The 20,544-nt window shown below is 43.8% G+C and overlaps 1 protein-coding gene across 4 annotated transcripts in view; it reads left to right on the top strand.

Moving 5' to 3' along the window:
- Positions 1-20,544, top strand: part of sobpa (sine oculis binding protein homolog (Drosophila) a) — a 320,001-nt gene that overhangs the window by 187,451 nt on the left and 112,006 nt on the right. For all 4 annotated transcript variants that reach the window (XM_078212389.1, XM_078212388.1, XM_078212391.1 and 1 more), the window contains exon 4: positions 8,734-8,885. In XM_078212389.1, the coding sequence (XP_078068515.1) occupies positions 8,734-8,885 (152 nt within the window). The remainder of the gene's footprint in view (positions 1-8,733; positions 8,886-20,544) is intronic.

Below are 20,544 nucleotides of genomic sequence, written 5' to 3'. Positions count from 1 at the left end.
CCCGTGTCTGCATGGGTTTCCTCCGGGCGCTCCAGTTTCCTCCCACAGTCCGAAAGCCGTGCTGGTTAGGTGCATTGGCCATGCTAAAATTCTCCCTTGATGTACCCGAACAGGCGCCAGAGTGTGGCGACTAGGGGATTTTCACAGTAACTTTATTGCGTATTAATGTAAGCCTACTTAGAACATAGAACGTAGAAAAAATACAGCGCAAACAGGCCCTTCGGCCCACAAGTTGCGCCAGTCATGTCCCTACCTACCTAGGCTTATATATGGGCTTACCTATAACCCTCAATCCTATTAAGTCCCATGTACTCATCCAGAAGTCTCTTAAAAGACCCTATCGAGTTTGCCTCCACCACCACTGACGGCAGCCGATTCCACTCACCCACCACCCTCTGAGTGAAAAACTTACACCTGACATCTTCTCTGTACCTACTCCCCAGCACCTTAAACCTGTGTCCTCTCGTAGCAGCCATTTCAGCCCTGGGAAAAAGCCTCTGAGAATTCACCCGATCTATACCTCTCAACATCTTGTACACCTCTATCAGGTCACCTCTCATCCTTCGTCTCTCCAAGGAGAAAAGACCGAGCTCCTTCAGCCTATCCTCATGAGGCTTGCCAACCAATCCAGGCAACATCCTTGTAAATCTTCTCTGCACCCTTTCAATCATTTCCACATCCCTCCTGTAATGAGGCGACCAGAACTGAGCACAGTACTCCAAGTGGGGTCTGACAAGGGTCTCATAAAGCTGCATCATTATCTCCTGACTCCTAAACTCAATCCCTCGATTGATGAAGGCCAGCACACCATACGCCTTCTTAACCATCTCCTCTACCTGCGAGGCCGATTTAAGAGTCCTATGAACCCGGACCCCAAAGTCCTTCTGATCCTCTACACTGCTAAGAGTCTTACCCTTGATATTATACTCCTTCATCCCATTTGACTTGCCAAAATGGACCACTACACAGTTATGCGGGTTGAAGTCCACCTGCCACTTCTCCGCCCAGTCTTGCATCCTATCTATGTCACACTGCAGCTTCTGACATCCCTCCAACCTATCCACAACACCACCAACCTTCGTGTCATCGGCAAACTTACCAACCCATCCCTCCACTTCCTCATTCAGGTCATTTATGAAAATGACAAACAGCAAGGGTCCCAGAACAGATCCCTGGGGCACTCCACTGGTGACTGACCTCCATTCAGAAAAAGGCCCGTCTACAACCACTCTCTGCCTTCTGCAGGCAAGCCAGTTCTGAATCCACAAGGCAACAGCCCCTTGGATCCCATGCCCTCTCACTTTCTCGAGAAGTCTTGCATGAGGGACCTTATCGAACGCCTTGCTGAAGTCCATGTAAACCACATCTACCGCTTTACCTTCGTCAATGTGTTTAGTCACATTTTCAAAGAACTCCACCAGGCTTGTAAGGCACGATTTGCTTTTGACAAAGCCATGCTGACTACTTTTGAGCATACTAAACTTCTCTAAATGTTCATAAATCCTGTCCCTCAGGATCTTCTCCATCAACTTACCAACCACTGAGGTTAGACTCACCGGTCGGTAATTTCCTGGGCTATCCCTATTCCCTTTCTTGAATGTAGGAACCACATCCGCAATCCTCCAATCCTCCAGAACCTCTCCCGTCTCCATTGACGACGCAAAGATCATCGCCAGAGGCCCTGCAATCTCTTCCCTCGCCTCCCACAGTAACCTGGGTACATCCCATCCGGTCCCAGCGACTTATCTATCTTGATGCTATTCAAAATTTCCAACACATCCTCTTTCTTAATGTCCACTTGTGACACTATTAAATAAACTAAAAACTTTAAATGTGTAGAATATCCCTCAGACTACAGGCCTGCTATTAAATATGGAAATTGCCATTTGACTCTTAAGTGGAGCTAAAAACTGGTCTTTATAAATTCTCGCAAGCCTTGCAGTTCTATAATCCTATTGCTAGGTTTCTTTATCTAGCACCTCTGGTTGTATTTAAGTCAAAATACCTTATCAGCCAAGACAAGACCTTTCACATTGCCCCACTCTTAATGAGCAGCAAAGCTCATGTCAAGATGCAGAGAAATAGACTGTAGCCCAAACTTTCCAGCTGTTCACACCGGCAGGATCCTTGGATCCCGCCGATGGTTCCCCAGCAGCAAGGGGCGCATTCAACCGATTTTGTTGACAACTGCGGGACCAGAAGATCCCGCTAGAAATCAGAAATACAGAGCAGGCCTGTCAGCATCTGAAAAGAGGGAAGGCAGGTTAACATGTTGAGTGTAGGTGCTTGGCTGTGGCTGGCGCAATGAGTCATATTCATACCTCGGTGCCATATGACCAAGGCTGCAATCTGACCAACTCGGCCTAACTAAGCAGGCTGCTGAAAAAGCGTCTACCGAAACGCTGGCCCAGGTCTTAATAATAGAGCCAATGATTAATGGATTGCCATTGCACTTGTAAATTCCATCAGCTTGACACTGCTGCACATTTCCTCTGGTGGTCCTCCGAGCCCGGCTTTTTTAAAATTTTCCGTTCATGGGATGTTAGGCTAGGCCAGCCTTTATTGCCCATCCATAATTGCACTTGAGAAGGTGGTGGTGAGCTGCTTTCTTTAACCTCTGCTGTCCACATGGTGTCGATACACCCACAGTGCTGTTAGGGAGGGAGTTCCAGGATTTTGGCCCAGCGAGCAGTCAAGGAATGGCAATATAGTTCCTAGTCAGGATGTTACCTGCCTTGTGCTTTGTAGATGTTGGACGAGCCGTGGGGTGTCAGGAGGTGAGTTATTCACTGCAGGTTTCAAGGCCTCTGAACTGCTCTTGTAGCCCCAATATTTATGTGGCTAGTCCAGTTCAATTTTGTGTCAATGGTTGTTGGTAGTGTTGGATTCAAATATGATAAAATCACTCAATGTCATGGGAAGATGGCTATTGCTAGGCACTTCTGTGGCAAGAAGGTTGCTACCGCTTATCAACCCAAGCCTGAATGTTGTCCAAGTCTTGCTGCCTTAATTGCCAACTTCAATTGAATGCAATGCTGCCCACAGAACTTTCCGATGTGGACTTGATTGGGTAGAGGTGGGAAGGCGTGATCATTATGACTGCCATCCTCCCACTGGATTATACGCGTCTCACCACCATGCAGAACCCTTTTAAATTCTACTCTCTGTTTTGTCAATCCATGCCAATATGTTACCCCGAGCACCATGAGCTTTGTCTTCTGTGGTGACCTTTTAGGTGGCACCTTATCAAATCTGTTGGAAAATGGAATTGAGTATAGTTAGGGTGATAGTGATAATTCTATTCTCCATGGAATAGAATCATTGATGTGCTTCTGGAGTTGTGGACAGGTCACCCGTGCAGTTGTTCTATACTTTAAGCATGATGATGAACAGTACTGCTCAGCAAAAAATTGCACAGTACAATTTATCTCAAATTCCTCCTGCAGAGGAGGGCCCTCATCTCCCAACTCCTCACGTCTGCTTTTCTCTAAAATAAAAGTGCTCCATCCAGTAGTTCAAGCAGGAAGTGGTCAAGTTCACCCATTGAGAATTATCACTTCCATTGCAGAACCAGAATTTTGGCATTTTCTCTTTGATTTTGAGTCTGCTGCTCAATCATAGGGTGCAGAAGAGGCCCTTCAGCCCATCGAGTCTGCACCGACAGGCGAGAAACACCTGACCTCCCACCTAATCCCATTTACCAGCACTTGGCCCAGAGCCTTGAATGTTATGGCGTGTCAAGTGTCAATGGTCAGGTCACTCGCATCAACTTTGTCTTTTTCCGCCACTTTGAACAAGTTATAGGAGCTCTGTCACTTTAGGAAGATCAAACGACTGAAGTTCTGAGCATCTTGACGCATCATCTGAATACATACCAAAGCTGCTTTTGCAATCCGGTGACCTGAGCCAGTATACTTCAGCAAATGGTCAGCACGCAGCTCATGACTTTCTGATTGTTAAAATCAGTGAATGGAAAATTCAAAGCTGCATCCTGGCAAATCTCCTAAATGTCACTACCTGCAAGCTCTGCCTCCCACTGGGTGTGCCTGATTGCAGAATCCTCACCGGATTGTAATCCCATTGACTGAACTGATAACTTTTTCCGTGAAGGGTTGTGCGTTGATGGCCCACATAGACAAAGTAGGATGAAAAGGGAATAGTGAGAGTGCATGAAACTGGTGATGTGTCAACAGATTCAAACACAGGCCAATATACATTCACCTTTAACAACTCGCACATTGTTCAGGGGCATGGACGGGGGATGCAGTGAGAGAGGGGATGAAATGGACTTGAAATTGGTATGACATTATAAAAAACATTTAATTGTAAGTATGTAGTCAAATCATTTATTGACCGCTGTTCGACATGGATTCTGAATGCAGCTTGTTGGAAACCTGCACACAGTGAATTGACTATAGCTGCTGACTACAGCAGTGGGTGCATGGTTTGATGCGACACTGTCTACCGTAATGCATTAAAATGCCAGCACTAAATACTTAACTTTTCTTGATATCCCAAGCTTTATCATTGTTTAAATAGGGTCGGCACGGTAGTACAGTGGTCAGCACTGCTGCCTCAGAGCTCCAAGGACTTGGGTTTGATTCCTGGCTTGGTTTCACTGTGTGTATAGAGTTTGCATGTTCTCCCCTTGTCTGCGTAGGTTTCCTCTGGTGCTCCGGTTTCCTCCCACAGTCCAAACGTGTGTGGGTTAGGTGCATTGGCCATGCTAAATTGCCCCTTAGTGTTCTGGGATGCCTAGGTTAGAGGGATTAGTGGGGTAAATATGTGGGATTACGAGGATAGGGCCTGGGGGTGGGATTGTTGTCAGTGCAGACTTGATGGGCCAAATGACCTCCTTCTGCACTGTAGCATTTCTATAAGCAATGATTTCTATCATCCTTGCTTTGGTTAATCATTCATAAATCATTTTCATGTGCAGATTGTTAATTCCATTAATAGTATATGGTGAAGGAATAAGTCTGAAACTTGCCTTTTATCTGAAGCAAGTTTATTCTCAGAACAGCTCAGTACAGTAAGTCACCTCTGCTTCCCCACTCCCAGCTGTGTCCATTTATACTCTCTTGGAGGTTGTGCCAATTGTCATTACCTGACTTTAACAATGCAACTGGCTGAACAATGTAATTGCCAAAGGATGCAATTTTAGAACCACGATGCTGATACATTGACACATATCTTGGTGGGGATGATGGAAAAAAAACATACATCCTTTACAGTAATTTCCAGCATCAATTTGATTTCACATTTTGATCATACCAATTGTCTTCTATAATTCTCTCTCATGGTCTGCTCCACCATTCACTACAATCATGGCTGATCATCCACTTCAATGCCCTTTTCTCCACAGTGTCCCCATATTCCTTTAGGTCATTGGTATTTAGAATTCTGTCAATCTCTGTTTTAAACATTCTGTCAATCTCTGTTTTAAACATACTGAGCTTCCACAGCCCTCTGGGGTAGTAAATCACAAAGATTCACAACCCTCTGAGTAAAAACAATTCTCCTCATCTCAGTGGCTTACCCATTATTATGAAATTGTGTCTGCTGGTTCAGGGGAAACATCTTACTTGTATCCACCCTATCTATCCCTTTAAGGATTTTGTAGGTTTCAATGAGATCATCTCGCATTCTTGAATCTCTAGAGAATACAGATCCAGTTTCCCCAAAGTCTCTTTATGGGCTAGTCCTGCCTTCCCAGGAACAAGTCTAGTGAACCTTCATTGGCAATTGGCCTCTTTGGCAATAATATCCTTCCTAAGGTAAGGGGACCAAAACTGCACACATTACTCTAGATGTAGTATAACCAAGGTTCCACATAATTGAAGCAAGACTTTGCTACTCCTGTACTCAAATCCTCTTGCGATAAAAGCTAACATTCCATTATACTTTCTAATTGCTTGCTGCACCTGCAATCTCACCTCATTCTACAACTGTCGCACACGTAGGATGTGACCTTTGTACCATAGGTGTTACTAGGTCAAGGACTGACACCTTGGGTTTTGAAGAAATAAAAGGATGACAACAGAGGATTGGTGGATGGAAGAAGTGATTAAACCAAGATGCTTCGTTCAGAATGGTTGATGGGCAGATTTAATGAGCTAATTGGTCTTCTCCTGCTTATTAATTTTGTATGTTCATATATTGCTTCACAAATAGGTCACTTTTCTTATGTTCACATGCACCTCCTTCAGTCTGGTCTATTGCATTCACTGCTCCCAATGTGGTCTATCCTACATCAAAGAGACCAAGCATAGACAAGGTGACCGTTTTGCTGAGCACATTCGATCCGTCAACAAGCAGGACCCAGACCTTCCTGTCACTTGCCACTTCAACACACCACCCTGCTCTCCTGTCCACATGTCCGTCCTTGGCCTCTTGCAATGTTCTAGCGAACCCTGACGCAAACTGGAGGAAAAGCATCTCATCTTCTGATTGGGCACTTTACAGCCTGCTGGACTGAACTTCAGAGCATGAACTCTCCCCTCCACCTTCACCCCATTTCCATTTATTTTATTTCATTCTGTTGCTTCTTTTCATCCAGTTTATCCATTTTTATCATCCTTCTTTCGCTCTTCCATTTTTCCACTTCTCCATTCCTGCTCTCCTTCTTGCCCACCCCACCCACCCACCCCCTCAGCCCAACTGTCTTAACCATCTGTACCTCTGTTCTGCCATTCACACATTCTGATCTCTTAATGGACACTTCTAGCACCTTTCCAAGCTGACTTTATCCTCATTTACATTCCCTTTGTCCTTTTACAGCTCCCCTCCCCTCCAACACCCCCCCCCCCCCCCCACCGCCTCCAACCCTCATAGTATAAATCTTGTCTGATTTTCTTTGTCCTCAGCTCTGATGAAGAGTCATCCAGGCTCGAAACGTTGGCTCTATTCTCTCTCCACAGATGCTGTCAGACCTGCTGAGATTTTCCAGCAGTTTCTGTTTTTGAGTCCCTTTCACATATGGGATGTAATGATATAATGCAGTATTATCACACAGAAAAGGAGAGAACTTTCATTTCTATAGCATCCTTCTTATTATCAGGATGTCCCAAAGTGCTTTACAGGCAATGAAGGGCAAACAAAGTGTAGTCACTGTCATAAAGTAGGAAACATGGCAGTTAATTTTCACAAAGCTATCGGGAATGAGTTATTGACCAGATAATCTATTTGAGTAATGTTGGTTGAGGGATAAATGTTAGCCAGGACACCGGGAGAAATTCACATACACATCTTCATACAGCGCTGTGGGTTTCTTAAGGCACACCTGCGAGAGCTGACATCTTAGGACCTTAGTTTAATGCAGCACCTCTAATAACACAGTAGTCTCGATAATAAACTTCCGTAAGAAACACCTCAATAAAGCCCAGATGTGTGGAAGCTCAAGTGCCTAAAAGTGATTTGTAAGAAATTCTTCCTTCTACTATTTATTTCAAACCCATTTGAAATAAATGGACCAATGACTTTGGTAGTCTGTGGACTTACTTATGAATACATTGAAATAGTCATATGCTAATATTCTCAGCATGATTTAACTCAGTTGAATTTTTAACTTGGATAATTTGTGACTCAAAAGGCAGCATTACATTTCATCCTATGTAGATATTTTATATAGGAATTTTGTAGTCATTAATTTTCCCTATACTGTACATTTCAGAAGCTTATGTACAACCAATGAAATGATGCTTTAGTGAACTAAGGTGATTCTGTAAATTATTATTGAGTGGGATATATTACAAGATTCTGCTTCTTGTCCTCACTGGAATGTTGTTTTGACATTACGTTAGCACCGCACAACTCAGTTCTTCTCTATATTCCAGAATAACTCGGCCCTAAAAGTTGAATGGGAGCACATTGCCTACATCAAAATTGTTTTAAAAACATGTATACTGCGACCCCTCCAGTCTGGAATTCTTGGGATCATGACACATCCGGATTTTGAAATTTTCTGGATTATAGAATGACAGTAGAACCACATAATCACAAACAAATGCTTGAACCAGAAAACACTATAGTTATAAATAACTAGGGGAGGCAGTGGCATAGTGGTATTGTCATTGGATTACTAATCCAGAGACCCAGGTTGATGCTCTGAGAACCCAGGTTCAAATCCCACCACAGCAGTTGATAAAATTTGCATTTCATAAAAATCTGATATTAAAAGTCATGAAACGAATGTCATAAAAACACTAACCTCCTTTAGGGAAGGAAATTTACCACCTTTACTGGTCTGGCCCATATGTCACTCCAGATCCACAGCAATGTGGTTGACTCTTAAATGTCCTCTAAAATGGCCTAGCAAGCCACTCAGTTCAAGGGCGATTAGGGAAGGGCAAAAAGGTGCTGGCCAAACCAGCGACGCCCTCATCCCATAAAAGAATTTTTAAAAAATTACCTGAAGCATGCAACAATGATAAAACATTATAAAGCAGTAATAAAAAATGTTTCGCATATCCAAATTATGTATCTTATGTTTCTGCTCCCTAAATACCGTACTGAAATGATGCTGAGAGTTTCTTGGGTCTGCTCAAAAAATATCAGAGAGCTGGTATTTCTAAAAAAATAGCTTTCCATACTGAAGAGGTTACAGTGCATGTGTTATGATTCAGAATGGTTGCAGAGAGCTTCTGCAGGAATAGAGTCAATTGGATTGGGCTGGTCAGTCCACACGGATGGTGCTTTTCCTCATGATGTTTGCATGTTTTTTCTGTGTTTCAGATGATGAAATGATAAATGTGCAGATAGTTTGTGCTTGGTGCCAGAAGCTGGGAATTAAGCGTTACTCCCTCAGCATGGGAAGTGAGGTGAAAAGTTTCTGCAGTGAGAAGTGCTTTGCAGCTTGCAGACGGGCTTATTTCAAGCGTAATAAGGTAAGAGGCCATACATTTGAGCAGCGAGATGGTAGCAACAATTGACATTCACATCACACAATTCTCAGACAACCCATAGCTCATCAATGCAGATCATTTTTTGATAAGAGGAATGTAAAATGTATCATGACCACAATCAATGCTTTGAGGACTGCAACTGTAATTCTGCACTAGATTTAAAAAGTTTGGGGTAATTTGATTTCCATGTTTTCTGCTATTTTTTCTGTCCTCCCGTTTCATTGATGGGGCTTGCTTGCCACCAAGCTTGGAGAGTTTGAATGATGCGAGCTGGTTTGGAAGGACGAGGGTGGACAGTGTGAGTCTTTACCCATCCTCTCCATTCTCAAACTCCTTGCTCCTGCTCTCTGGTAAAGCTTGGCTTGCGAAGGGGAGAAGTGCTGCCTCGCAATGGGGACAGCGAGCCCTGGGCGTTCAATGTCATTACCTTCCACTCAGCAGGCAAACATTGGAGTAGCTGAGCTAGCAAAATGTCCAGTGTTTCACTTCGGGTGAATGAGGGCTGTGTATTAAGGAATGTTTTACGGTTCTGTACATTGCTGAAATTTTGCTTAATTTAGAATTGGAATTTGACAATTACGCTTGTACACATTTGTAACAAAGAAATTTGTGAAGTTGTAAAGGATACTCATTGCTCAAAGGAGTTAAATGTCAATTCATGAATTCACACTTCAGAGTCTGATAAACAACAGAGCATCAATCTTGTGTTCATTATTATTTGTCTGAACTAGTATCTGTTCAAAGTACCCTGCTCAATGAGCTGCTGGTTTCAAATAGTGGAACTATCTTTCATGCTTCTCAAAGTCTGCGAGGAAATCCCACTATAGCAGTTGGTGGCTTCATCTTTGTATGAGATTCAATGTACAAAAAAGAGGAGGAAAACATACAGTTTATTTGTACAAGGTTGATGTACAGTGGAGGCAATGCAATAAGTAGGTTATTGATTGCAGTTTTAATTCTACTCATGAGGATTTCCATAAAGCAATAATTGTGCAGTCACCTCGCAGTAAATGTGACATTTGTGCAACCTCACAAAAAATAGCAAATGGTAATAGGTATGAACGCATTTGAAATTGTCACAAGTCAGTCCTGATTTCACCACTTCCTCTTGGGTTCAAACAGGTTAAATTATCTTGCCCATGGCCATCAATGAGCCTCTGTTTGGTACAGTAACCAAATTGGCAGACCCAAGATTCCAGTACTGCAGAAATAAACTTGAACAGAAACAGGATTTTGTCTTTAAACATTAAAATGCTATGACAGTCAACTGCATTCTGTTAAACGTTACGCGGCAAATGCTGATCTAGATAGAAATTGCAGCTTCAAGGATTATTGTGGCTCTGGATTATGGAAAAGTGTCCAGATACTGGGTTTATCATCAGGAAAAGAGGACGAATTCACTTAGTGAATAGTCTCCTGTTTCAGCCGGTACCTTGCTAAAAGGTGTTTGTCTTGACTTGCGGTAGTGTTATAACAGTGGTTCTTTGCTCTCAGATATATATGTCAGTGGCTGCGATGGAAGTGTGAATCCTTTGTTCTGGGGCTTTTTGACGGTTCATTGCTGAATTGGAAAATATGATCTGCCATTTCCTTTTAACATGATGACATGACTTTGTCATGTAGATGTTTTCTTTCTTCAATGCATGCACCCTATATCTTGCTATTTTCATTGTCTATATATTGTTTCAAAGAATGTGGAAGCTGTCTTTGTAAACAGAGGGAGGTGGCCTGTAATACCTTTTGGCTTCAGGGAATTCCTCTTGTGACCTGATACTGTTGCTGAATGAGAACGTTATCAGTGAAAGAGTGCAGTGCTTCTTAAGAATGTTGCAAGCAGTGTCATGGTGGCACGCATCTGCTTTTCTCCCTTATTTGTGTATCACAGCACTTAGCTCAAACTGACTGAAAATAATCACTTTAAAATGACCACATTACAGAAAAGGTGTTTATTTCTCTGATTTGCAAAATTATTGGACTCGGTCATTTATTGGACTAGGTCATTCCAAAATTATTTGGCAAATGATATTCCACCTGTTGCAGAGGTAAATTAGGAGTGCATCTGAACAATGAAATGACTCCAGTGGCTTGTGGAAATCAGATTGGACAGCATTCGGCTTGACGCTTTTAGCACCTTTCTCAGCCTTTATCATCACCATTCACATTTCCTTTGTCCCATTACAGCTCCTACCCCGACCCTCATACTATAAACCTTGTCTGAGTTTCTTTGCTTTCAGCTCTGACCAAGGGTCATCCAGACTCGAAACGTTGGCTCCATTCTCTCTCCACAGATGCTGTCAGACTTGCTGAGTTTCTCCAGCATTTTCTGTTTTTGTCTCAGCTTGACGTGGTTCAATGAGGACGGCCTCCTTTGGGATTTTGGGTTCATGTCACACTATCTGTGACGCCCATGACTTGCCTGGGCTTGTAAAATCTCACTAACTGTCCTGGCTGGAGACGATTCACACTTCTTTAACCTATGCTTAACCCTCTCTCCACTCGCATTGTTTGTACCTGTGAAGACTTGATTACCTGTTAAGACTCGCATTCCAACCATTATCTTGTAAATTGAGTCTGTGTCTGTGTATGCCCTGTTTGTGAACACAACTCTTCACTCACCTGAAGAAGGAGCGAGACTCTAAAAGCTTGTGGTACCAAATAAATGTGTTGGACTTTAATCTGGTGTTGTGAGACTTCTCACTGTGCTTACCCCAGTCCACATCAATTGAGCCACGCAGTTCTTTCTGAGCTGAATTTTTAAGATTCCAATTTGTAGTCATCTTTAATTTTTTAAATATACTGATTATGTATTTTAGAAAGATATTTACCACCCGTAGGCGCTGGGGAAGACCTGGCATACCCTTGCTCTCCCAGCACTGCAAAGCTCTTGTCTGGTTCCTATGTGTTCAAACTGAGTAAGAAGTTTAACAACACCAGGTTAAAGTCCAACAGGTTTATTTGGTAGCAAAAGCCACACAAGCTTGAGTGACATGTTCACATATTAACAGAGGAGCCAATGTCTGAAAGCAAGTCAGGCCGCGTGGGCAGTGGCAGCAAGAGCTGCTGCTCATTTACATACCACTTTTACTTTTCAACTACCATGCATGGCGGTGTTTCTGCTTTTCCCACATTGTGCTGTAAACAATACTGTTAATTCGAGATGTTGTGAGCTTTCAGAGGGTTGATTGAGTGGCAGGGGTACGGTGAAAGCTTCCTGTGCCACTTCATTCTATTGTACTATGTGCTGAGGCATTAAAGTCCCCACTGGAGATCTATTTACTCCATTCTGTGAAATGTTTTGCTTTAGACTGATATCAGCAACCAATTAGAATCAAAATCTTGGAGCATCAGTCTATCTTCTACAAACGTTCTGAAATTCAGTAAAATGTAGCATATAAACCTCAGGGTATATAAATTTAACAGTGGATCAGTATAAAAGTCATGGTTACTTTTGGTACATTGGACATTATTGCAGCAATAACACTGTCAGGCACATCAGTTAGTGCGAAAGGGGATAGGAATTTGCTAGAAGGGGTGGAACTGCTGAAGGGTGTGGGAAAGTGGCAGAAAAGTGAGATTATACAAGATGCATGGGTTAGATTTTCTGGCCACGTTCACGGTGAACTCAAATCCCGTTATGGTCAGAAACTCTTGCGAGGGGGCCAGAGCGGGATTTGTGAGGGAGGGATCTCAGAATGCTATCTTCACCTCCCCCTGCCTGCAACATCATCAGGTTCACACCCCATTACCATGGATTAATAGACATTTAAATATTCAAAAGTGGCTTTACGCTGTACGTCACTGACCACCAACCCCCCCCCCCCCCCCCAACCCCCCCCCCCCCCCCCCCCCCCCCCCCGCACCCCCTCACTCACCTTCACCACCATCGTGGGGAGAGAATCACTCCTGGCTTCCAAAAATGTAAACCATTTGTGATGACCACACCAGGGGTGGGGAGGGCAGTGTACCCCCTAGGTGGTCAGGGACATGGCAGGACAGTGCCCTGGCACCCTGTCGGTGCCAGCAGGCAGGGCTTCTAGGCAATGCCATAGCATGGGTTTGCTCATGTTGGGGGTGGGGTTGGCACGCTAATGCCCTGATGTTGGCAATTGGGGTGAAGCTGGGCGGTGCCCCGGAGACCCGATGTCGGTGAATAGGGATGGGGGGGGGGGGTCTTCAACATCAATTTGAGATCGGTGTGCTGTTTTTAAAGGGTGCTCTGTGGAGCCAGTCTTGTGGTATCTTTAGGTCCCACCCCTTACAATGATGGTCACTTAAACACTTAAAATGGCAAAATGTCATAAGATCTGGAGAGAAAACCTGCCTGTTTCTCTGGGGAGAAAGGCGCTGGTTTTCCTTCAGAACCTGGCATTTGCCATTTTTTGGGAAAGCACCACCCACAGTCTTCTCTAATTCTTTGCTGCGTCATAACCCCTCGTTCAGTGTTTGCTTGCACCTCTTTGTCTCTCCACCCTTTCACACTGCTACAAGTACAACAGCCACATCACAAGAAATGCAGCTTTTTTCAACAGTTCTGAAACAATACTATAAAGTGTACGTTAATGTCCCTTTCATGTCTTTGAATATCCCCACTGGCACTATGAGAATCAGTGGAACAAAGTGGATCAGGGACCACGTCTTATTGAAGTCAGTGGAAAGTAACAATGTAAATGGATAAGGACAACGAAAGGGAAGAATCAGCAAATGGTTTGTTTTCTTTCTGATTTGTAACTCTTGGTATCTTGTTTGAGTGCCGAAGAATCAAAACATTCTTCATCCAAACCCACGGAAGCAGCAACATTAACCATAGTTGTGCCACTTAAAAAAAAAATCCTGGAATCAGGTTACTGAAAATATTGAAGCTGTTGAATTTGTGTTGACTGGATGTGATTTTTGTGGTCAGTCTGTTTAATGCTGACATTAGCAGTAAAAAGGAAATAAAACGGTCTCAGCCCTCAAATGATGGTTTGTGGATGGTTGCATTGAAAGAAAATAGGATTTTGAAGATGCCTTGCAGTCAGTGTCTTAAGATGTCTCTTGGTGGGAAATCGTAAGTACGGTAACGTAGACAGGTGCAGACCTGGGTGCTGCTGTGGCTGCATTAAGCACAGCTGCTGTAATGCTAGGATGTGGAGTCTCTAAGCTGCATTTAACACAGTTGCCCATTAGTATTAAGGAAGCAGTTGCCAGCAGAGACCAGTTAGACACATGATTTTAGTTAATTAAAACAACTCCAGCACCTGCTATCTTGTTTTATTTTAGACAAGTTTTTTAACAAACTCCGCACAAGGGTGGAATTCACTACCATCTAATTCTTAGGGAAATGCTGGGCCACGTTCTGGTTTTAAATGAGCTGAAGGGACTATTAGCTGGAGTGTCTGGACTGTGCTGTCATTTCCCAGTCACGCAGCACGTTAGGCTTCTCTTTCTCCCTCGCAGTCTTGGCACACCGAAAGCCAGTTTGTTTATTTGTTATCAAGAATCAGGACAGGTTTCAAGTTTTTCACATTTAAGGCCTATCGGGCATTCTCTATCTCCAGCCCTCCATCTAAAATCTGTATCTCTTCATCTCCTAGCCAAGCAGAGCCTTGGGAGGGGGGGGGGGAATCTCATTACTGGAAGGATGGGCCCGCTTGCTCTTATCAAACTCACTGTGGAAAGGCAGTGATATTATAACCAGACTTGAGTGCTTTGTCAGCTAAAATTTAATGTTAATAAGTTAGTTAGAAATTATAGAAAAATAAATCAAATCAATCCATGCTCACATCTGCGCCTGATTAAATTGGTCAGTTGTTAAGTGTCCACATCAGGGTTTTTTGTCAGCTGATATCGCAAACTTCTTGGAATTCAATAGACAAGTGTTTTACAAACTTAAAAGTATGGTGCACTGTATGGAGTGTAACACAAGCCTTGCTTTACACATGGGCCCTGAGTGTGGTTATCACACAGACATTTCCACTGTCAGTGGTAATGAAACAGAATTAGGCGACTTGAATGGCAATTGAACCCTGTCTGACCCCACATCATGTCACGTTTTCAGTCTCATGTCATAGAATCATAGAATCCCTACAGGAGGCCATTCAGCCCATCAAGTTTGTACCGACCACTAACCAACCCAGGCCCTATTCCTGTAACCCCACACATTTATCCTGCTAATCCCCCTGACACTAGGGTCGATTTAGCACAGCCAATCAACCTAACCCACACATCTTTGGACTGAGGGAGGAAACAGGAGCACCCGGAGGAAACCCACACAGACACGGGGAGAAAGTGCAAACTCCATACAGACAGTGACCGAGGCTGGAATTGAACCCGGGTCCCTGGCGTTGTGAGGCAGCAGTGCTAACCACCGTGCCACCTTGCCGCTTTTGCTAACTTTTCCAGTAAAAACCTCGGGCTAAGCTTTCCTCTGTACACTCACAGCAGCAAAATGCACAGAGGGAACTTGAAGGAGGGACCCTCCCCCACCCATCCTCAAGCACCTTACCCTAACCCATATTCTTCATTGGCCAACACAGCTTGGATTTTGAAGAGGGGGAAGGGGAGGGGGACATTCCTAAAATCATCGTTGCTTAACTTTGTCTATTCAGTTTCTTGGGATTCCTGTGATTTTCAAGTTGTGTTGTGATTGCAATTTTTAAAAAGCTGGTTGCTTTATAATGGGAAGCAGCCTGCCACTAAAGAAATTTAAACAAAATACCTTTCAAAGGATATTTTAAAGAATTGAAGAAGAAATGAGACAAGATGGTTTCACAATTTAAGTGGCAGTTTTTCAAAAAAGCAATCAGTGCACCTTCAGTATTCCGATTCACTCGATATCATCTAACTTAATGCAGTTCCTACATTTTTCTGAGTTTGAGTCGGAGAGCTATCTATTCACTTGGTCCCTAAAGGTTAAAACTGCATGAAATAACCATTTTTATCCCTGATGTTTTGCTATGTCAGAATGTGCAAGGTTTTAGTTTTAATAAAAAAAAGGAGTTAAGATATCATGTTCCTAGTTTAATCTTCCATATGGATTACTTGTGGTGTCTTTTAATTGGATATTGACTGCTTAGTGCTCGGATGCAAATAACATGAGATGTCAGAAGAGGTTTTCTTCTGTGCTAATGTTGATATGGGGAGACTATAAAACCAATGAACCTACTCAGCCACCTGCTCAAATATTTGTGCAGCTAGACTGGAGTCAGTCGATTTTCCAAATAACCAATAATTATCTCAGAAATGGGTCTTTTCTGCTGAACGCTTAAATCCAAGACTCGCCTTTTAAAAAGACAACACAACCTTACAAAACTAAAATAAAATGGGGAGATTGGAAGTGATTTTATTGTTTATTTATTGGCACAAGTAGGCTTGCATTAACACTGCAATGAAGCTACTGTGAAAATCCCCTAGTTGCGACGGTCCAACGCCTGTCAGGGTACGCTGAGGGAGAATTTAGCATGGCCAATGCACCTAACCAGGACATCTTTCAGACTGTGGGAGGAAACCGGAGCACCCAGTGAAGTCCCACGCAGACACGGGGGGAATGTACAGACTCCGCACAGACATTGACCCAAGCCGGGAATCGAACCCAGGTCCCTCGCGCTGTGAGGCAGCAGTGCTAATCACTGTGCCACCATGCTGCAGGCATTTAATAATTCATCGCTCTTAGGCAGCTAACTGGTACAGGAAAATAATGCTCTTCCTTGCTGAGTTTCCAAGCCCTAAATTTGGGATGCTGAAATTTGCCACGCTGTTCCAAGTAATAAGGCTACTTGCATTTCAGGAATTTCATTAAGATTATTCCAAAACTATGCAGATAGACACTTTCAATGCTCTAATCCAGGAAAAAAATATATTTTATTTCTGCTTTCACAAAATTAAAATGGACGAAGAAGGCTGTTTAAGTGATCTTAGTTCTTCCATCCCAAAACATTCAATGATCCTTCACATTGTAGTGTCCAATTGTCTTATAAATGACTCTCAATTTTTGCCTTCAATGCTTCACCCAGAAGGTCCATTCAATCTCACGATTTTTCGTTGTATAAAGTCAAGCGTCCCAACATCAGTCCTAAATTGGCCCTGTCTGAGTTTAAAAGGGACCTGAGGGCCAACTTCTTCACGCAGAGGATGGTGCATATATGGAATGAGCTGCCAGAGAAAGTGGTTGAGGCAGGTACAATAGCAACATTTAAAAAGCAATTGGATAAGTACATCGATGGGAAAGGATTAGCGGGATATGGGCCAAACGCGGGCAATTGGGACTAGCTAGGATGGCACCATGGTTGGCATGGACCAGTGGAACATAGAACATAAAACATTACAGCGCAGAACAGGCCCTTCGGCCCTCGATGTTGCGCCGACCTGTGAAACCAATCTAAAGCCCATCTAACCTACACTATTCCAATATCATCCATGTTTATCCAGTGACCATTTAAATGCCCTTAATGTTGGCGAGTCCACTACGGTTGCAGGCAGGGCATTCCACACCCTTACTACTCTCTGAGTAAAGAACCTACCTCTGACATCTGTCCTATATCTATCACCCCTCAATTTAAAGCTATGTCCCCTCGTGCTAGCCATCACCATCCGAGCTAAAAGGCTCTCACTGTCCACCCATCTAATCCTCTGATCATCTTGTATGCCTCTATTAAGTCACCTCTTAACCTTCTTCTCTCTAACGAAAACAGCCTCAAGTCCCTCAGCCTTTCCTCATTAGACCTTCCCACCATACCAGGCAACATCCTGGTAAATCTCCTCTGCATCCTTTCCAATGCTTCCACATCCTCCCCATAAGGTAGGGTTCTGAAGACTGTGGAGGAACAGAGAGATCTTGGGGTCCATATCCACAGATCTCTAAAGGTTGCCACTCAAGTGGATAGAGCTGTGAAGAAGGCCTATAGTGTGTTAGCTTTTATTAACAGGGGGTTGGAGTTTAAGAGCCGTGGGGTTATGCTGCAACTGTACAGGACCTTGGTGAGACCACATTTGGAATATTGTGTGCAGTTCTGGTCATCTCACTATAAGATGGATGTGGAAGCGCTGGAAAGATTGCAGAGGAGATTTACCAGGATGCTGCCTGGCTTGGAGGGTAGGTCTTATGAGGAAAGGTTGAGGGAGCTAGGGCTGTTCTCTCTGGAGCGGAGGAGGCTGAGGGGAGACTTAATAGAGGTTTATAAAATGATGAAGGGGATAGATAGAGTGAACGTTCAAAGACTATTTCCTCAGGTGGATGGAGCTATTACAAGGGGGCATAACAATAGGGTTCATGGTGGGAGATATAGGAAGGATATCAGAGGTAGGTTCTTTACGCAGAGAGTGGTTGGGGTGTGGAATGGACTGCCTGCAGTGATAGCGGAGTCAGACACTTTAGGAACATTTAAGCGGTTATTGGATAGGCACATGGAGCACACCAGGATGATAGGGAGTGGGATAGCTTGATCTTGGTTTCAGATAAAGCTCGGCACAACATCGTGGGCCAAAGGGCCTGTTCTGTGCTGTACTGTTCTATGTCTATGTCTATGCGGCGACCAGAACTGTACGCAATACTGCCAAGTGCAGCCGCACCAGAGTTTTGTACAGCTGCAACATGACCTCATGGCTCCGAAACTCAATCCCTCTACCAATAAAAGCTAACACACCGTACGCCTTCTTAACAACCCTATCAACCTGGGTGCCAACTTTCAGGGACCTATGCACATGGACACCGAGATCTCTCTGCTCATCCACACTACCAAGTATCTTATCATTAGCCCAGTACTCTGTATTCCTGTTACTCCTTCCAAAGTGAATCAGCTCACACTTTTCCACATTAAACTCCATTTGCCACCTCTCAGCCCAGCTCTGCAGCTTATCTATGTCCCTCTGTAACCTGCAACATCCTTCCGCACTGTCCACAACTCCACCGACTTTAGTGTCATCCGCAAATTTACTAACCCATCCTTCTACGCCCTCAGGTCATTTATAAAAATGACAAACAGCAGTGGCCCCAAAACAGATCCTTGCGGTACACCACTAGTAACTGAACTCCAGGATGAACATTTCCCATCAACCACCACCCTCTGTCATTTTACAGCTAGCCAATTTCTGATCCAAACTGCTAAATCACCCTCAATCCCATGCCTTTGTACTTTCTGCAATAGCTTACCGTGGGGAACTTTATCAAACGCTTTACTGAAATCCATATACACCACATCAACTGCTTTACCCTCATCCACCTCTTTGGTCACCTTCTCAAAGAACTCAATAAGGTTTGTGAGGCACGACCTACCCTTCACAAAACCGTGTTGACTATCCCTAATCAAATTATTCCTTTGTAGATGATTATAAATCCTATCACTTATAATCCTTTCCAAAACTTTGCCCACAACAGAAGTAAGGCTCACTGGTCTATAATTACCAGGGTTGTCTCTACTCCCATTCTTGAACAAGGGGACATTTGCTATCCTCCAGTCTTCTGGTACTATTCCTGTAGTAAGAAGGTTAACAACACCAGGTTAAAGACAACAGGTTTATTTCGTAGCAAAAGTTGGCTTTTGCTACCAAATAAACCTGTTGGACTTTAACCTGGTGTTGTTAAACTTCTTACTGTGTTTACCCCAGTCCAACGCTGGCATCTCCACATCATGACTATTCCTGTAGACAATGACGACATAAAGATCAAAGCCAAAGGCTCTGCAATCTCCTCCCTAGCCTCCCAGAGAATCCTAGGATAAATCCCATCCGGCCCAGGGGACTTATCTATTTTCACACTTTCCAGAATTGCTAACACCTCCTCCTTATGAACCTCAATCCCGTCTAGTCCAATAGCCTGTATCTCAGTATTCTCCTCGACAACATTGTCTTTTTCCTGTGTGAATATTGATGAAAAATATTCATTTAGTGCCTCTCCTATCTCTTTCGACTCCACGCACAACTTCCCACTACTATCCTTGACTGGCCCTGATCTTACCCTCGTCATTCTTTTATTCCTGACATATCTATAGAAAGCTTTAGGGTTTTCCTTGAGCCTACCTGCCAAAGACTTCTCATGTCACCTCCTGGCTCTTCTTAGCTCTCTCTTTAGGTCCTTCCTGGCTAACTTGTAATTCTCAAGCGCCCTAACTGAGCCTTCACGTCTCATCTTTACATAAGTCTCCTTCTTCGACTTCACAAGAGATTCAACTTCTTTAGTAAACCACGGTTCCCTCGCTCGACCACTTCCTCCCTGCCTGACAGGTACATACTTATCAAGGACACGCAGTAGCTGTTCCTTGAACAAGCTCCACATTTCAATTGTGCCCATCCCCTGCAGTTTCCTTCCACATCCTATGCATCCTAAATCTCGCCTAATCGCATCATAATTTCCTTTCCCCAGCTATAACTCTTGCCCTGCGGTGTATACCTATCCCTTTCCATCGCTGAAGTAAATGTGTGGGGCCGAAGGGCCTGTTTCCGTGCTGTATTGCTCTCTGACTCTATGGGCAGGATTTTACGGCCTCACTCGGGTGACACCAAAACTTCCCGCCCGAGGTCAACGGAGATTTCTGCGTCGATTCCGTGGCGGGCGAGGTGGTAGAGCTCCGGCCGATGACTGAACTCACCCTGCTCTTTTTTTCACAATAGTGAGAGAAATCTTGAGCCCGCATTCACCGTCTGTGAGGTTGCCAACAGGGGCTCAAGA

The sequence above is a fragment of the Mustelus asterias genome, chromosome 5 (assembly GCF_964213995.1).
Source record: "Mustelus asterias chromosome 5, sMusAst1.hap1.1, whole genome shotgun sequence".
In the NCBI taxonomy this organism is placed as follows: Eukaryota; Metazoa; Chordata; class Chondrichthyes; order Carcharhiniformes; family Triakidae; genus Mustelus; species Mustelus asterias.
The sequence above is the reverse complement of the archived record's forward strand: the minus strand, read 5'-3'. Positions and strand labels throughout refer to the sequence as shown.